The sequence below is a fragment of the Myotis daubentonii genome, chromosome 9 (genome assembly GCF_963259705.1).
Source record: "Myotis daubentonii chromosome 9, mMyoDau2.1, whole genome shotgun sequence".
Lineage (NCBI taxonomy): Eukaryota > Metazoa > Chordata > Mammalia > Chiroptera > Vespertilionidae > Myotis > Myotis daubentonii.
This window is the reverse complement of record NC_081848.1, coordinates 28,298,633-28,315,846: the sequence shown is the minus strand read 5'-3', so window position 1 is coordinate 28,315,846 and position 17,214 is coordinate 28,298,633. Positions and strand designations below refer to the sequence as shown.

At 43.9% G+C, this 17,214-nt stretch overlaps 2 protein-coding genes across 2 annotated transcripts in view; both read left to right on the top strand.

Annotated features, from left to right (window-relative positions):
• Nucleotides 1-17,214, top strand: part of LOC132241769 (lysine-specific demethylase 4D-like) — a 29,232-nt gene that overhangs the window by 4,315 nt on the left and 7,703 nt on the right. The gene's annotated exons all lie outside the window — the stretch shown is intronic.
• Nucleotides 5,025-6,182, top strand: LOC132240685 (cyclin-dependent kinase 9-like). The gene has a single exon (XM_059708181.1). It carries the CDS (start codon nucleotides 5,049-5,051, stop codon nucleotides 6,165-6,167), a length of 1,119 nt encoding a protein of 372 aa, XP_059564164.1. The 5' UTR covers nucleotides 5,025-5,048; the 3' UTR covers nucleotides 6,168-6,182.

Sequence of the window (17,214 nt, the reverse complement as noted above, 5' to 3'; positions counted from 1 at the left end):
CCCTTCCCCCACCCAATGCCCTCTCCTGATAAACCAGGCCCCTTTGACCAGTTAGGTCAGCAGATACTCAAAAAATAGTTATGATCTTTCTGAGTCATTGATATGTTTAAAATGCTATCACCAGTATTTCTTCACAAATATATTAAAGGTAACCGATATCTGACTTTTTTTCTAATATTGTTCATTCAACCAATTGAGGGTTTGAGGTTACTGTTTTCTGCACTTGTCTTAGTAATTATATCAAAACATTTTAAGCAAAACATGTTTTTATGGCCTAGTAAAATTGTGTGGAGTTGGTGAATGAAATTGGGGATGGTTGTTGAGTTCTGCTTGACTGCCTGACTGGCGAATTGGATATGTATAGACATTTATCTTCAGGGTGACTGGGTGGAAATCATTTGGCACTGGGCTAAGCAGTAGTACCCGACTTACTGGGAGACATGAGCGAGCAGAGGACAAAAGTACCATCAATTTTTTTCTCTTCAAGTCTTCTTGCTGTTTTAAAGCTATGTGTATGTATATATTTTTATATTTTAATATATTTTATTGATTTCAGGGAGAAAAGGAGAGGGAGAGAGAGATAGAACCATCAATGATGAGAGAGAATCATTGATCAGCTGTCTCCTGCACACTCCTGAGGGTATCTAGCCCACAACCCAGGCATAACCCTGACCGGAAATCCAACCGTGACCTCCTGGTTCATAGGTAGATGCTCAACCACAGAGCCATTCCAGTCAGGCTATATGTATATTTAATGTGGTTAATTCCCTGATTCATTTCAATAAGCAGATCCATTAAATAAATTAACATGATTATTTCAATTGGTAATATGTGGGTATTATAGTAATCATTATGATACTTAATGTTAGGCCCTTAGAATGTAAGACTTAAAGCATGTAACCCTGTGTGGACTGTTATAGTAATGTTAGATTAAGAATGCTGTGTGGGACCCAGGAATGCACCCTTGTAGCTCTGCTTGGTACTGATAAACAACCTATCTGATGGGAACACTCAAAGCCTGTACACACCCATAGATTAATAGACCCCGGGTGGATCCACATATGGCAGCCACTAATAACACACACACCAACGAAGACCACATCTACAGAGGGGTATAAGATCAGACAGTTTGATGGACCCAGCAGCTCATAGCTCTCCTGTCGCCAGAGCGTGAGGACCTGTGTGTGCTCACGTCTCAGTTCCCAGCACGAAACTCTGCCCAATTAACTGTCGATCAACAAAGGAGCCAGCAGCCAAGGGCACTGTCTACCCCTGTGTGTGTGTCAGCAAGCATCGCCAGGTGGATCCTTCCCAGCATCTGAGACCCATCAGGAACTGGTAAATAAACCCCCCGTGTGCTTCCATCTAACCTGTTTGTCTGTGTGTAATTTTTCCGGCACGCCTCAGATCTCGGTGCTGTCTCTGTGAAAGTGTCTGACCAGAAGGTATTGGCGCAAGCCTCAAGCCGATAGTCCAGACCACCTGTGCATGTCCCACTTAGGAGCAGCACCTGTATGGGAACCCCCCGCACCTCGACATAGGTGACAGGCCTTAAATATATAAGAAATAGAAGCTTATGTGGGACAGTGGGGATGGGACAGTAGGGAAGAATTGGCAGGGGCTGGGCTGGGTTCTGGTGATCATGGAAATCTTAGAGCAGGAAACCTCTCTGAGACACAACTGACAAAAGGAGTTGGTTTCCACTTAGAGAAAACAGCAAATGTAATAGCTCTACTGTGGAATGGAAAGGAAGCTTATTTGCATGAATCATAGAATAGAAGGAGAACCATAGAACCATGTGACTCTTTTTAGGTATTTGAATTTTTTCTTTTTTTAATCACAATTTATTAAGTATTTCTATTGATTTCAGAGAAGAAAGGGGGGGGGAGAGAGAGAGAAACATCAATGATAAGAGAGAATCAATGATCTGCTGCCTCCTACATGCCCCCTGCTGGGGATTGATCCCTCAGCCCGGGTATGTACCCTTGATCAGAATCAAACCCAGGGCACTTTGGTCCACATGCCGATGCTCTGTCCACTGAGCCAAACCAGCTAGGGCTGTATTTGAATATTTTTCAACTTGAAATAAGGCATTGGCAATTTAAAACAGCACTTCAGATGATGTGACATCCATATTCAATCAGCATAGCTCCGTGGACAATGGGGGAGAAGTACTTAGAATATCTAAGTGATACAAGGGAGAGTTGCTGAAACTGGTTTTGCTCAGTGGATAGAGCTTCGGCCTCCGGACTGAAAGGCCCCAAGTTCGATACCGGTCAGGGGCATGTACCTGGGTTTCGGGTACATCCCCAGTGGGAGATGTGCAGGAGGCAGCTGATCGATGTTTCTCTCTCATTGATGTTTCTAACTATCTCTCTCCCTTCCTCTCTGTAAAAAACCACTAAAATATATTTTTTTTTAAAAAAAAAGGGAGAGTTGATGGTTATTTTGACTTAGTTTTTACTATTGAAGATACACAGAGTGGACAAACTTACAATAAATGTTGGAAATTGAAAATGATAGTTTGGATACAGAAGGAAACATTTCAAAGAAGCAAACCACCTTTCCCCTGGCCCCAGGCCTCCCTTACAGAACGTCAGTAACCCTCGGGCATATGAAGCACAGAATAAACAAGTGAACAGCAGTGAGCACCCTCCTGTGAAGCTAGTGAGTGTGTAATTCAGAGGTCCTCAAACTATGGCCCGTGGGCCACATGCAAATACAAATATTGTATTTGTTCCCGTTTTGTTTTTTTACTTCAAAATAAGATATGTGCAGTGTGCATAGGAATTTGTTCATAGTTTTTTTTTTGAACTATAGTCCGGCCCTCCAACGGTCTGAGGGACAGTGAACTGGCCCCCTGTTTAAAAAGTTTGAGGGCCCCTGGTGTTTGGTGAGAACTCTTGAGAAACAGTAGCAAGGTAAAATATGAATTCACATTCAAATCTATGACCAAGAGCTTAATTTGTAGGCACTGGTGTGCGGTCCTCCTATAGATGTGTGGGCAGATGTTCACCGCAGCGGAGTAAGAGGTCAGAAGAGGAAACAACGCAAAGGCTCAGCGGCAGAAGACACGTCTGTACAATTGAATGAAGCCCACAAACAAAACAAAGTCCAGCTATGTGCATGACGCCATCGAAGGGAAATACACACAAGAGGGAACATGAAAACATTCTCTCTTAAAGGTTTATTCTTAAAGGTCCTATAAAACACTCTCCCTGGTGCATTACGAATATTCTGTGTTCTTGTCTCCTAAAGGTTTATAAAACCTTTAAGAGACAAGTGGCAAAGGAAGAAACACAGTCAACTCAATATCAAACTTTAAGTACAGTCAATTCCGCTCGGCTTTGAGTTTACAAATATTCTTTTAAAAAGAAAAAGAGGAAAAGTTACCCCTAATGTTCAAATTTATATAACTGTAGTCCTAATACAGTTAGGACTTTCGGCCATTTTAAAAAACAGGTACAGTTTTAATTTCGTATTGTTTACTGAAATTAATATGCTTGTAGTTCTCTGATTATCTATCAGGTTCTGAAAAAATGATATTAATTACTGCTAGTCTAGGGTGGGTTATCTTTTCTAATATTTGTGTGGTTTGACTTACTCACTCCTTTATTTTTAGCACACTACTTTATTTTTAACATCCTAATCTGCTTAGTGATTGGAGTTTAGTTTTTACTTTGGTATAAAAGGTTGCCTACTCAAAGTGAAAGGATTAACGAGGCCTCCTCCCAAGATCCCATTGGATGGGCAATGAGAAGATTACTATGGCCTCGGTATAAAGCCAGGCCCAGGAGGATGTAGGCTGCATTTGAAGGCCAGCTCTGAAGCAGATACTGTCTCTCTGGATCCTGCAGTACCAACACCGGGAATTGGGAGTTTGCCGGTGGAAGGTAGGTCACTTGATTTCTGCTATTTGGGCTTGTGAGCAAAAGCGCTATTTTCCTATTACAAGTTTAAAAAACTGACTATAGTTTTACATTATTTACCATGGAGAAATATGCATCTGAATATCATCCCTTGAGCTAAAGCAAGTTTTTATCCTTTTAAAAATCAATTGATTTATTTAGAGAGAGAGCAGGAGGAATAGAGAGAGATGGAAACATCGATGAGAGTGAAATCGATCAGTAGCCCCCTGCGTGCCCCTAACGCAGAATCAAATTCATAATCTGGGCATGTATCCTGATGGGGAGTTCATCTGGAGACCCCTTGGATCATAGATTGATGCTCAACCCTGAGCCACACCTGCCAGGCTGAAAAACACAGTTTAAAAGTAAAAACTTTATTTTTCTTGGGAGAGGGAGAGGGAGAGAGACATCAATGTTGAGAAAGAATCATTGATCGGCTGCCTCCTGCATATCCCCCATTGGGGATCAAGCCCACAACCCAGGCATGTGCCCTGACCAGGAGTTGACCATGATCTACTGGTTCATAGGTTGATTCTTAACCGTGGAGGCACACTAGCTGGGGCATATATGTACTTTTGAGAAAATGATTTATTTTACTTTTCAAAATTATTATCAACAAGGTGTTCATAAGATTAAACTCTAATTTTTTTTTAAGACTCACCCTGGTGCACTTTTTGGATGTGTCCCCTATTTTATTATACTGTGCTTATTTATTTGTACTTTTCAACACTTATGTCTTTTCATTTCTAATGGTCTTTTCTAAGAATCAGGTTTTAGAATAATTTCTATTAGGTGTTAGGTGTGTGTGTGTGTGTGTGTGTAATTCTTTATGAATATTCTATGTTCTTGTCTTCTGGTTTAGCTTTTAAACTTCCTTGAGGAAACTTTCCACTACAGCGGGGTGAGGAGCCATCCAGGCACTCCAACCTGTGATCCAGGAGAAGCCTCAGAGACCCTAACACTCCAACTGAGGAGACTCACAGTGCTTCAGGCTGAGACCCGCTCTCCCCCTCTCCCCCAAAGCTTCTGCTCCTGAGCCACACCTGTCAGGCTGAAAAACACAGTTTAAAAGTAAACACTTTTGGCCTGGAGAACAGAGCCTGGACCTGGGGCGGCAGCGGTGGCGCGTTGGAGGCGGCCATGGCAAAGCAATACGACTCAGTGGCGTACCCCTTCTGTGATGAGGTGACCAAATATGAGATGCTCACTAAGATCGGCCAAGGCACTTTCGGGGAGGTGTTTAAGGCAAAGCATCGCCTGACCGGCCAAAAGGTGGCTCTGAAGAAAGTCCTGATGGAGAACGAGAAGGAGGGGTTCCCCATCACGGCCTTGCGGGAAATCAAGATCCTCCAGCTTCTAAAACATGAGAATGTGGTCAACTTGATTGAGATCTGTCGAGCCAAAGCTTCCCCCTATAACCGCCGCAAAGGCAGCATATACCTGGTGTTCGACTTCTGCGAGCATGACCTTGCTGGGCTGCTGAGCAACGTGTCAGTCAAGTTCACACTGTCTGAGATCAAGAAGGTCATGCAGATGCTGCTCAATGGCCTCTACTACATCCACAGGAACAAGATCCTGCACAGGGACCTGAAGCCAGCGAACGTGCTCATCACCCGAGACGGGGTCCTCAAACTGGCAGACTTTGGGCTGGCCAGGGCCTTCAGTCTGGCCAGGAACAGCCAGCCCAACCGCTATACCAACCGTGTGGTGACACTCTGGTACCGGCCCCCGGAGCTATTGCTCGGGGCGCGGGAATATGGCCCCCCCATTGACCTGTGGGGTGCTGGATGCATCATGGCGGAGATGTGGACCCGCAGCCCTATCATGCAGGGCAACACGGAGCAGCGCCAGCTTGCCCTCATCTGCCAGCTCTGTGGCTCCATCACGCCTGAGGTGTGGCCAAATGTGCACAAGTACGAGCTGTTTGAGAAACTGGAGCTAGTGAAGGGCCAGAAGCGGAAGGTGAAGGATAGGCTGAAGGCCTATGTGCGCCACCCCTATGCACTGGACCTCATGGACAAGTTGCTGGTGCTGGACCCTGCGCAGCGCATCGACAGCGATGATGCCCTCAACCATGACTTCTTCTGGTCTGACCCCATGCCCTCAGACCTCAAGGGCATGCTCTCCACCCACCAGACATCCATGTTCCAGTACCTGGCGCCACCACGCCGCAAGGTCTGCCAGGTCACCCAGCCTTCCACTAACCAGAGCCGCAATCCCACCCATATCAACCAGACGGAGTTCGAGCGTGTCTTCTGAGTGGCGGCGCTGCTGCTTTCCTTACGGCTCTATCTTCTGCTCTGTGACTCACGCTGTGGAGACAATGGGGCATTTGTGTTTTTTCTCCAGTGCATATGTTGTCTTATCCCCACCTGGGCACTGGGAATGCCATCCGAGTGGAGTGGAGTAAAGCTTTGGCTCAATGTCCAGGAAGGCACTGAGGGGGCCTCCCTTGTTCCCTGGCTCTGGAGAATGTCCAGAGTGTCTCCGCTTACCTTAGGACAGGGATGAGGTGGGGGAGAGGTGCATCCAAGCCAGTATCTTTCTAGGTTCCCAGCATGATGGGAGGAGGGACAGGTCCTCACCCATTCCCGGTTTTTCTCTTGGCCTAAGTCACTTGCATGGGGGACACCAGCCTAGAATATGGGCTGCTCTTGGCCTGAGCCTCAGAGGCACTGGGGCTGGCAAAAACCTGGTTTCTTCAGTAGGAGAATTTTATCACAGCACCTCCCAGCCAATCAGCAATCTGGGCTGGCCCTGTCCACAGTCAAGATGCTTTATCTCCTAGGAATGACCCTTTTGTTAAGCTGCCAGATGATTCTACTACTATGACAAGCAGGGCTCCCAGTTGCTAGCCAAATGGACCTCCCTGTTGGTACAGCTGCCCTGGAATGCTGTGGTACCTCTCAGGCATTCTCAGCCCACTCCTAGATGCCATGGACACGGCTGATTTCGATATTACCTTCAGGATCCCTCCCCTGCCAAAGTGTGCCTTGATAAGAAGAACAATCTCAGGTGTTCTAAACTAAATTACAGCAGGAGATAGATAGATAGATAGTTAGATAGATAGATAGATCTGTTAGTCTCTTCATGGCTTGGAGCCAACTACCAAAGGAGAGCTCACATTCCTCTGGCTGTCTTTGGAAGTGTGTATTAATTTCCAGATGACTCGTTCTGCAGATTCCTAAGACCCTGGTTCCCACTGGACATGCTGCAGCCACAACTGAGCCCAGCAGCTTCTCTTACTCGGCAGCTCTGACACACCTACACACGGCTCAGGCCTCTGCTCAGGCTGGAACTAGAACTTTACCCAATGAGTCTGTCAGCCAGTACTGCCTTGGGGATATTTGTAATTTGTTATATATTATGTTGGTATCGATTTTATACAGAGAGAACGGGATAGGGATAAGAGATAGACACATCTAATTCCAGGAGCCTCTGCTTATTTTCACGTGGGCTTTCTGGACCACTGCCCACAGCCAGTCTCCTGGAGCACGCCTTTCTTCATTCAAATTCTGCTCCTATCCCAGAGCTGGCCTCCTCCTTCTCTCACCCTTTTGCCTATAGGTCATGTAAATTTATTTTAGGTTAACTCTTTTTCTTCCCTCCCCGCCGTCAACCCTCCTACCATTTGATGTATAAAAAGCTTGCAATACTCTGGGACAATGGGCATGTTGTCTTTTCTACCGTACTGCTGGAGGTTTAGACTCCATGCCTCAAGATGGGTCTTGTTTTTGGTGAGCATTTTGATTAATAAAACCTTACTTACAAAAAAGACTTTCAGCCGTGGAAGTGAAATTTTTTTATCAGCCTCTAGCCTCCACAATTATTTGGGGCCAACATCAGGTGATTCTAAGGACCTAGCTGAGCCATATCTGAGCCTCTGAATCACTGAACATGCTACAGCTACATCTGAGCCCAGGAGCTTTCTCTCTCTGCAGCTCTGACTCACCTACTCCCAGGCCACTGCTCAGGCCTCTGCTCATACCTGAAACTAGACCGTTACTCAATGAATCTGTCAGCCAGTTCTGCCTTAGGGATGTTCATAATTTTTATTAAAAAATATGCTTTTTTGCCCCACCCTCACAGTTCAGTGTTTGAGCACCTACCCATGAACTTTGTTAATGTAAAAATAAAAACACATTGAAACCTGTAAAGAATTTTTGTGAGTTTATTTGAGACAAACTGTCGAAATATGCCAGGAGGCAGAACCTTAATGAATTGAGATAATGTTCTGGAGAATGGAGGGTTACATCTGTATTTATACATTGCAATCAAAGGAAAGGGATGTAGGTGGGTTACATGAAATCATTGGTGATAGATTAAGGAGGTGGGATTAAGCAAAGCGGGGAAACCTCTGGGATAGGATAAAAAGTGAAATAATGGACATGTGCTCTCTTACACAGATGGGTACAGGATAGCTTAACATAATTAACAGTTGACAATTAACTTGATAACAGTGACAATGAGGGAATGTCCTGGTGCCATTTGTTGTGCCCTGCGGGGTCCGGGGGTAAAAAGAAAGTTACAAGTTACCCAGACATCTCACAGATATGTTATCTTAGAGGCCAAAAGGGGAATGGACTCAGTAAGGACCAAAGTTGATCTTTGTCAGGGAAAATATCGGCTTAGGACATGACTACCCATTATAACCTGTTTGTAGTTAAATATTTAATTTTCAGACCTTCTTTTGTGGTTATTTTAGGTCTCTGAGTTTGCAAGACTGCCAGCCACACAGGCCTCTCCTGAGCTTGTCAGGTTAGCATGTGGCTCCTTTCATCCACAACTTGCAAGTGGTGTTTTGATCCCCAGTCAGGGCACATGCCAGCGTTCAGGGCTTGATCCCCAGGAAGGGGCATGCAGGAGGCAGCCGGTCAATGATTCTCTCTTATTGATGTTTCAATCTCTCTTTCCCTCTCCCTTCCTCTCTGAATCAATAAAAACATATTAAAACAATAAATAAATAAAACTATGTTTTCATTGATTTTAGAGAGAAAGAGAGAAGGACAGAGAGAAACATTAGAGAGAACCATAGATTGGCTACCTGATCCCACTGGGAATGTGCCCTGACTTTAATGGACCCGGGGACCTCTTTAACAGCCCTGGGAACCGTCACTGCTGGCAGCCTGAGCATAGCTTCCTCCTTTCCCACCTGAGCATCTCCTCCCCCACATCCCAGCTTCAGGCCCCAAGCGATGCCCATGATGATGAGAAGGTCTGAGAAGGCGGCTCCCCTCTCAGGGTCAGGGGCTCAGGCAGCCCCTCGTGCTGCACATGGCACGTGTATCTCTGCTCCGCAACAGGGGGTACCCCCACGGCCGGGCTGCCCACTTCTGGAAGGTCCCGTCCCCTGCAGGCTTGGTCTCCACCAGCTCCATGTCCTGGGTCTGGTCCTTTCGGTCACGCTGCCAGGTCAGGGCGATGTCCGCAGGGTAGAAGCCCAGCGCCCAGCACCTCGGGGTGACCTCAAGGTCAGAGATGGGGCTGCGGGTCCCGTGTGCCTTTGGAGGGTCTGCGCGCTGCAGGGTCTCCTTCCCTTTCTCCAGGAAAACGCGGAGCCACTCCATGCAGGAGCCCTTCAGGTAGCTCTTGGGATGCTCAGCGTCACAGGTGATGTGAGCTGCCATGTGGGCCGCGGTCCGGGAGGTCAGGTCCTCGTTCAGGGTGCTGCAGCTGGCGCCATCATAGGCGGATTGTCCGTCCGTACCGCGTTGGAGGCGTCCGTCGGTCCCACGTCGCAGCCATACATGACCTGGAAGGTGTGAGACCCGTCCTCGCTCTGGTTGCGGGATGTCCAGGCTCACTCGCTAACTCTGTGCGGATCCCTTGAACTTCCCCGGTTCTGTCCCAGAACTGCGGGTCCTCCTGCTCCACGCACGGCAGCGGCATCCAGGGCCCACGGCTCCATCATCGGACTCGAACCGCATGCTTTGCGTGTGTCCATGAAGCTGAAGGCGAGATACCCAGGCTCCCTGAGACCGGGCCCGGACACGACGGTGCAGAAATACCCCAGGGAGTGGGGCCGGCCCAGCTGGGGGTCAGTACCAGCACCCCCGAGTGCACCAGGAGTGGGGTGGGGGACTTCATGACCCGCATCCTCGGCGTTGGGGGGACAATCTCTTACTTATGTTTGATTAAAGTTGTTATCCCCCGTGTGTATTTTCAGAATAAAGAAAGGTAAAATCCTTACAATGCTTTCTCAAAATTCAGAGTGATATAAAAGACACATAGCTGTTAAAAGCAAGAAAACAGGGCCATATAGGAGTCGCTCACGCTAGGCATCAACTCACCAAACCAAGACTTAACTTAGATTCAGTTTCCCAGAAATGGAAGCCAAGCCAGTGAATCAGGACTCGCCTGATGAGCCTCAGTTAGATAATCTGCCTGATGGGCCCCTCCGGCCCCTAAGGCAGCGGTTCTCAACCTGTGGGTCGCGACCCCTTTGGCGGTCAAACGACCCTTTCACAGGGGTCGCCTAAGACCATCCTGCATATCAGATATTTACATTACGATTCATAAGAGTAGCCACATGACAAATCTGAAGTAGCAGCGAAAGTAATTTTATGGTTGGGTCACAACATGCGGAGCTGTATTTAAAGGGCCAGAAGGTTGAGAACCACTGTCCCCTAAGGGAAGGTAACCTTGCAATAACCCACCCCGGTGTTGCCTCTGTGACTTCCTGCTTCTGCTCCTTTCTGCCTGGAAAGGCCTTTCCTTTTCCCAGCTCCTCCGAGCTCCTTCCCAGCTGCTACCCTGCATGCTGCCTGATCTGAATCCATGGAATTTTAAAATGACCTGAGTTTATCTTTTAACAATCTCAAACAAAGTGATTCAGAAAAGTTACCAGTAAAAGGACAAGCAAAACTCTGTGGTGCAAATACAAACAGAAAGCAGGAGTTATGGGGCTAAAATCAGACAAATTAGAATTGAGGCCCAAAGGCAAGTATCACCATGAAAATATGGCCGTCATTGAATACCCATGCAACTTTGATAAGGATAGCTTTCAGAAAATAAAACAGGTTAAAAGAAACAGATTAAAAATAGGATATGTTTATGTGATATTGTGATTTATAATAGGTATAGATTTTATATTGGGTCTTCATCCCTATTTCTGGCACAGAGCTCCTAAAACCCTTGAGAATTCCTAAGAGCTGAGAGCTACACAGGTCTTTTTTGTTATATTAATGAGGTGACTTTCAGAATGCCCCTTGGCAACCAAAAGATGGGAAGTAGTCACCCAGAAACCAACCTTGTGATGAGAGGGTTGGAAGCCCCAACCCATACCCCAGCCCCATCTCCTGGGAGGGAAGAGGGGCTGGAGAGCCAATCAATTCCACTGGCCAGTGACTTAATTATTCATGACTATGGAACCAAACCTCCCTAAAACCCAAAAAGGACAGCATTTGGGGAGCTTTCTGATTGGTGAAGAAATGGAGGTGTTGGGAGTTTGTGTGTTGTTACTAGAGAGTGCATGGATGCTTCTCACCTGGCCCAAGCCTTGCTCTGTGCACCTTTCCATCTGGCTGTTCCTGAGCTGTAACTGTTAGGTCTGATCCAATGTGGAAATCAACACCCCCTCCCGGGGACCTGACCTTTAGCCCACTTCACAAACCATTTTGCCTTTTGCTTAGACCACGTTCCACTTGCTAAGACCATTATCTCTCCCTCAGGACCCACCCAGGGAATGCTCCACCCAGAAAAAGCCCCCCTAGAGTCCTTTAAAACCTCTGACTCCCTGTCCCTGGGTGTGGGCCCCAATTTGGGGCTCAGCCTATCTGGTTTTCCAGATGACCTCATAAATTCATAATTCTTTACCCCTTTTGGCTTCTTGCATTCCTCCTTTGGCGACCCTCACAATCACTTTTTATAATAAACCGGTAACATGGTAAGTGAAATGTTCTCTGAATTCTGTGAGGTGTTCTAACAAATTAATAAAACCCAAGCAGGTGGCCAGGAACCCCTGATTTATAGCCAATGGGTCAGAAGTTCCTGGGCTTGTGACTGGCATCTGAAGGCCGTGGCCGGGTGGGGGCAAGGGCAGTTTTGTAGGACTGAGCCCTGCAGATGTGAGATCGGATGCTTCTCCAGGAATGTAGCATCAGAACTGAGCTGAACTGTGGGACAACCTGCTGGTGCCCTGAGCATTCTTGGTGTTGATGTGAGGACAAACCTTGGCCACACATCAGAACTGGATGTTCAGAGGCCTCTTTTACTTTGTGTTGTGCAAGACAAAAAACAACATATAAAATAGACAAGCTTAAGGATACAGAAAGCTTAAACCACAAGAACAATCAGGTAAAATTTATGTAACTGGTAATAGAATGCTCCCTTTTGTAATGTTCCAATGATCTGATCAATCACAAAATTAATAGTATAACTAGTATTAGGCTGAAGAGAAAACATTCATAAATTCCAAAGCAGAGAAAAAAATCAGGCTTCTTAATTTCCATGCAATAAAAGTAGACATTATTGTTAAAAATCTGAACTACGGGAGTCTTTGTTTTTGGAAAGTTAAACATTTTCAATGGACTGACTTGTAGGCTACAGGAACAGATGTAAGTTGCAGGAAACAGGGAACCAGAATATTTGTTAACTCTATGAACTCTGGAGCCATACCACCTGGTTTTGAATTCCAGTTTAACTTATACCAGTTTGTGTGACCTTAGCAAATCACTTAAATTCTAGGTGTCTCAGTTTCCTCAACTGTAAAATGGGTATAGTAATCGCATCAACCTCATATGATTAGTATGACAGTTCTATGAGCTAATGTTTGTAAAGCGATAAAATGGATGTCTAAAACATAATAAGCATATGGAAATGCTTTTAGATTTCAAAACGAATGAAATACACATAACAATAGATGTGATCAGTTAAAATAGGATTGAGGAAAATTTTCAGTCTTATCAATGAAATTAACTGGATTAAGCTTCTGTCTCAAAAAATCAGGAAAAAACAAACTTACCTAAAATAGCAGGAAGAAATTAATAAAAACATGCAGAAATTACTGAGTTAGATAAATTATAAAATAATATAACTGGAAAATTAACAAAAAGCTAAAATAATATAGATACTTTTCTAGAAAAACTGAACTAAACCTGATTTCAGAAGTTAAAAATCTTCTGCCCTAACCGGTTTGGCTCAGTGGATAGAGCGTCGGCCTGCGGACTGAAGGGTCCCAGATTGGATTCTGGTCAAGGACATGTACCTTGGTTGCGGGCACATCCCCAATAAGGGGTGTGCAGGAGGCAGCTGATAGATGTTTCTAACTCTCTATCCCTCTCCCTTCCTCTCTGTAAAAACAAAAAAAAACAACAATAAGAAAACCAAAAAAAAACCAAACAAAAACTTCTATGTAAGAAATATCAAAAGACATCAAAAGATCTGCCTTTTCCAAAACCACCAGTACTAGATGATTTCACAAGGAAATGTGGGAAACCTTTGAAGAGGAAACATTTCCAAATCTATTTGGCATAGGAAAAAAAATTCAAAGTTTTAAAGTAAACACAATATTGATAGAAAAAAATTGAGGAATTGCATGATAAAAATTAGTAAAGTTATGAATAATTAGCTAATACAATCTAACTACATTAAAAGAATAATATAATGACTAAAGGGGCTTATCCTAGGAAGGCAATGATGCTTTAAAATAAGGAAATCAGTAACATAACTTATCCTATTAGTAGATCCAAGGAGAAAGTTATATGGCCATTTTCAGGTGCTGATAGGTATTTGACAATATTCAACTGTCTTGTTTTAAACACATCCCCACATAGGAACCAATGGAGAGTTTCTTAACATGAAAACATTTTCTCTATTTATATAGTTAGCTATTTTAGCCCCAAAGCCAGCATTTTTCTTTTTTTTAATTTTTCATTTTTTAAAATTAATTTCAGAGAGGCAGGGTGAGGGAGAGAGAGATAGAAACATCAATGATAAGAGAGAATCATGGATTGGCTGCCTCTTGCACACCCCACACTGGGGATTGAGTCCACAACCTGGGCATGTGTCCTTGACTGGAATCAAACATGGGACCCTTCAATCCGCAGGCCAGTGCTCTGTTTACTGAGCCAAACAAGCCAGTGGAAGCCAGCATTTTTCTTAGGAGTGAAATATTTGAGCTCTAGCTGATTTGGCTCAGTGCATAGAGCATCAGCCTATGGACTGAACAGCCCCAGGTTCGATTCTGGTCAAGGGTAGATGCCCATGTTGTGGGCTCGATCTTCAGTAGGGGGCATGCAGGAGTCAGCTGATCAATGATTCTCTCTGATCATGGATGTTTCTGTCTCTTCCTCTCCCTTCCTCTCTGAAATCAATTAAAAAATATTTTTTTAAAAAGGGTGAAATATCTGAGACATTTCTGCAAGTAATTAAAATAGTTATCATTATTTATTGTTAGCTATTACTGTTAATCTCTTCCTGTGCCTAATTTATAAATATATAATACAAAGGTAATATGCAAATCAAGAGGACAGCAGAATAACTGGTCGCTATGACATGCACTGACCACCAGGGGGCAGATGCTCAACGCAGGAGATACCCCCTGGTTGTCAGAGCACTCCCAGAAGCTGGCTGATGGCTGGCGAGTGCGGTGGTGTTAAGCCAGTCGGACATCTCCTGAGGCCTTCCCCGACTGCTAAAGGGTGCAGGCCAGGCTGAGGGGACCCCTTCCCGTCCTCCTCCTCCCTGAGTGTACAAATGTCGTGCACCAGGCCTCTAGTTTTTAAATAAACTTTATTATAGATATGTCTAGAAAAATACAAAGTATACCTATTCATGATTTTGGGTATTCACTGGGGGGGTCTTAGAAGCCCGGTGGATAAGGAGGAACAAATGTCACCACTTAGTAAATATTGGAGTCAGTATTCAAATCCAACTTATGAATTAGTGCTATTTCTGTACCTGTCTTATCTTCCCTATGGAAATGAACATTTTTCCAAAACAGCCTAAGTCTTGATTTCTTAAAATTCTCTCTTGAAGCTATCTCAGTATCTTAAGCATTCTAATCACTCAATTCATATTTTTTAAAAATATATTTTTATTTATTTCAGAGAGGAAAGGAGAGGAAGAAAGCGATAGAAACACCAATGATGAGAGAGAATCATTGATTGGCTGCCTCTGGCATGCCCCACATGGGGGATTGAACCCGCAATCTGGTCATGTACCCTGACCAGGAATCAAACTGTGACCTCCTGATTCATAGATCAATGCTCAATCACTGAGCCATATTTCATATTTATTTGAATAAATGATTAAGTGAAATTATCTAGCTGGAGTTTCTCATCTTTCTCTTTCCTGACTGGAAATATCCCTGGATCCTCATCTTTTGTAGCTTTTAATTTTAAGTTTAATCCTATTTTGAATTACAGTGAGGAGCCATGGGATTGGATTAGGATATGCCTAATTGGATTAAAATGTTATTGCTATCAGCCTATTCCCTTTTAGGATGGCTCCAAGTAGGAAAGCACTTTCAGATTAGTGGCAGGTAGGCTATGTATTATTCCATTCCTTCTTTTTCTTGTTAAATGTGAAATTGATAGAAAGAGAACTTTCTCTGTTAAAAGTTTAAAGCATTTAGTTTTTAATTGTGGGAACATTTTTCACTTTTACCTTAGAAGTTGTGATAGATGGAGTTTCCATTTCTCCTAAATTAAAATTGAATATATGTATTTATTTCATTAAAAATAAATATATATATATATATATACACACACATATACATATACACACATATACATATGCACCTATATCTTCAGCTAGTTTTGCTATGTTGTCATGTTGAAAGTTTTAAAGCAAATGTTTTTAAATTGTTGTTTGTTGATATTTAGAGAAACAGAGGGAGAGAGAGAGAGAGAGAGAGTGAGAGAGAGAGAGAGGGAGAGAGATTTGTTGTTCCACTTGTTGATGCATTCATAGGTTGCCTCTTGTATGTGCCCTGACCAGAGATTGAACCTGAAACTCTGGTCATATCAGGATGATGCTCTAACCATCTAAGCTACTTGGCCAAGGCTGTTAAAGGAAGATTTTTATGATGAAAAAAAATCTTTTTATCTTATGGGAAACTGAAGGAGTAGACCAGTTTTGGACATAAATGGTTTTGGAGGATGTTGACAGATTGTATAGGGATGGTGCTGAGAGAATTCAATTTTTGATGAAACACATAGAGCCAGACCTGCAGTCCATGCTGCTTCATTTTGAGGTTGAGTCCACAGGGAAAGCATATTTTTGGATCTTGGAAAATGTTCATGTAAAATTGAGATTCCATATTATTGGACAATTGCCTTTTTATTCCTCCATCCTTTTTTAAAATTTTTATTGATTAATTTTTATTGATTACATCTGTGTCCTTATCTCCATATTACCCCCCTCTCCCGCCACTCATGCCCTCACCCCCCTCTTGTCTGTGTCCATTGGTTAGGAATATATATATATATATATATACATATATATATATATATATACACACACACACAGTGGGGCCTTGACTTATGAGTGTTCCGAGTAATGAGTTTTTTGAGATACAAGCCGTCTCTGGGCCAATATTTTGCTTTGAGTTGCGAGCTAAAATTCGGGTTACGAGCCAGCTTCAGATACCCCCCACTAGTTGGCGCAGTGAACCTCACAGTGAATGCCACAACATCAGCCCAGCATCACGTGTCTCACTCGTTCACTTTTTGAGTTGACATAACGAGTAATTTGAGTTATGAGCTCCGTCACGGAACGAATTAAACTCGTAAGTCAAGGTCCCACTGTATATATATTTAAATTTATACCATGGAATGTTATGCAGCAGTAAAAAAAGAAGAATCTCTTACCCTTTGAGACAGCATGGAGGGACCTGGAGAGTATCATGTGAAGTGAAATAGGTCAGTCAGAGAAAGACAAGTATGACAGGATCTCACTCATACGTGGAATCTAAGTAACAAAATAAACTGATGAATGGAGTGGATCCAGAGACATGAAAGCATGGAACAGTGTGTGGAATCTCAGAGGGAAGGAGGGGGAGGGTGTGTGGGAGTAATCAACCAGGACCTTGTATGCATATATGCATGGCCCATGGACACAGATGAGGCCATGCATGTATTGGGTGGTAATGGCCTGTGGCAGGGGGCGGGCTGGAGGGGGTTAATGGGGTAATGGGGGACAAAAGGGGACATATGTAATATTTTCAACAATAAAGAATTATGTTTTAAAAAAAGAATTAAGGATTGGCAAAAAAATGTTCAAAAGAGATTAAAGCAAGACTATTTACATTTAAAATATAGTTCTTTATTGATTTCAGAGAGGAAGGAAGGGGGAGAGAGAAATA

Excerpts from the sequence above, each read along its gene's own strand:
- LOC132240685 (XM_059708181.1), top strand. The coding sequence starts at position 5,049 with ATGGCAAAGCAATACGACTCAGTGGCGTACCCCTTCTGTGATGAGGTG.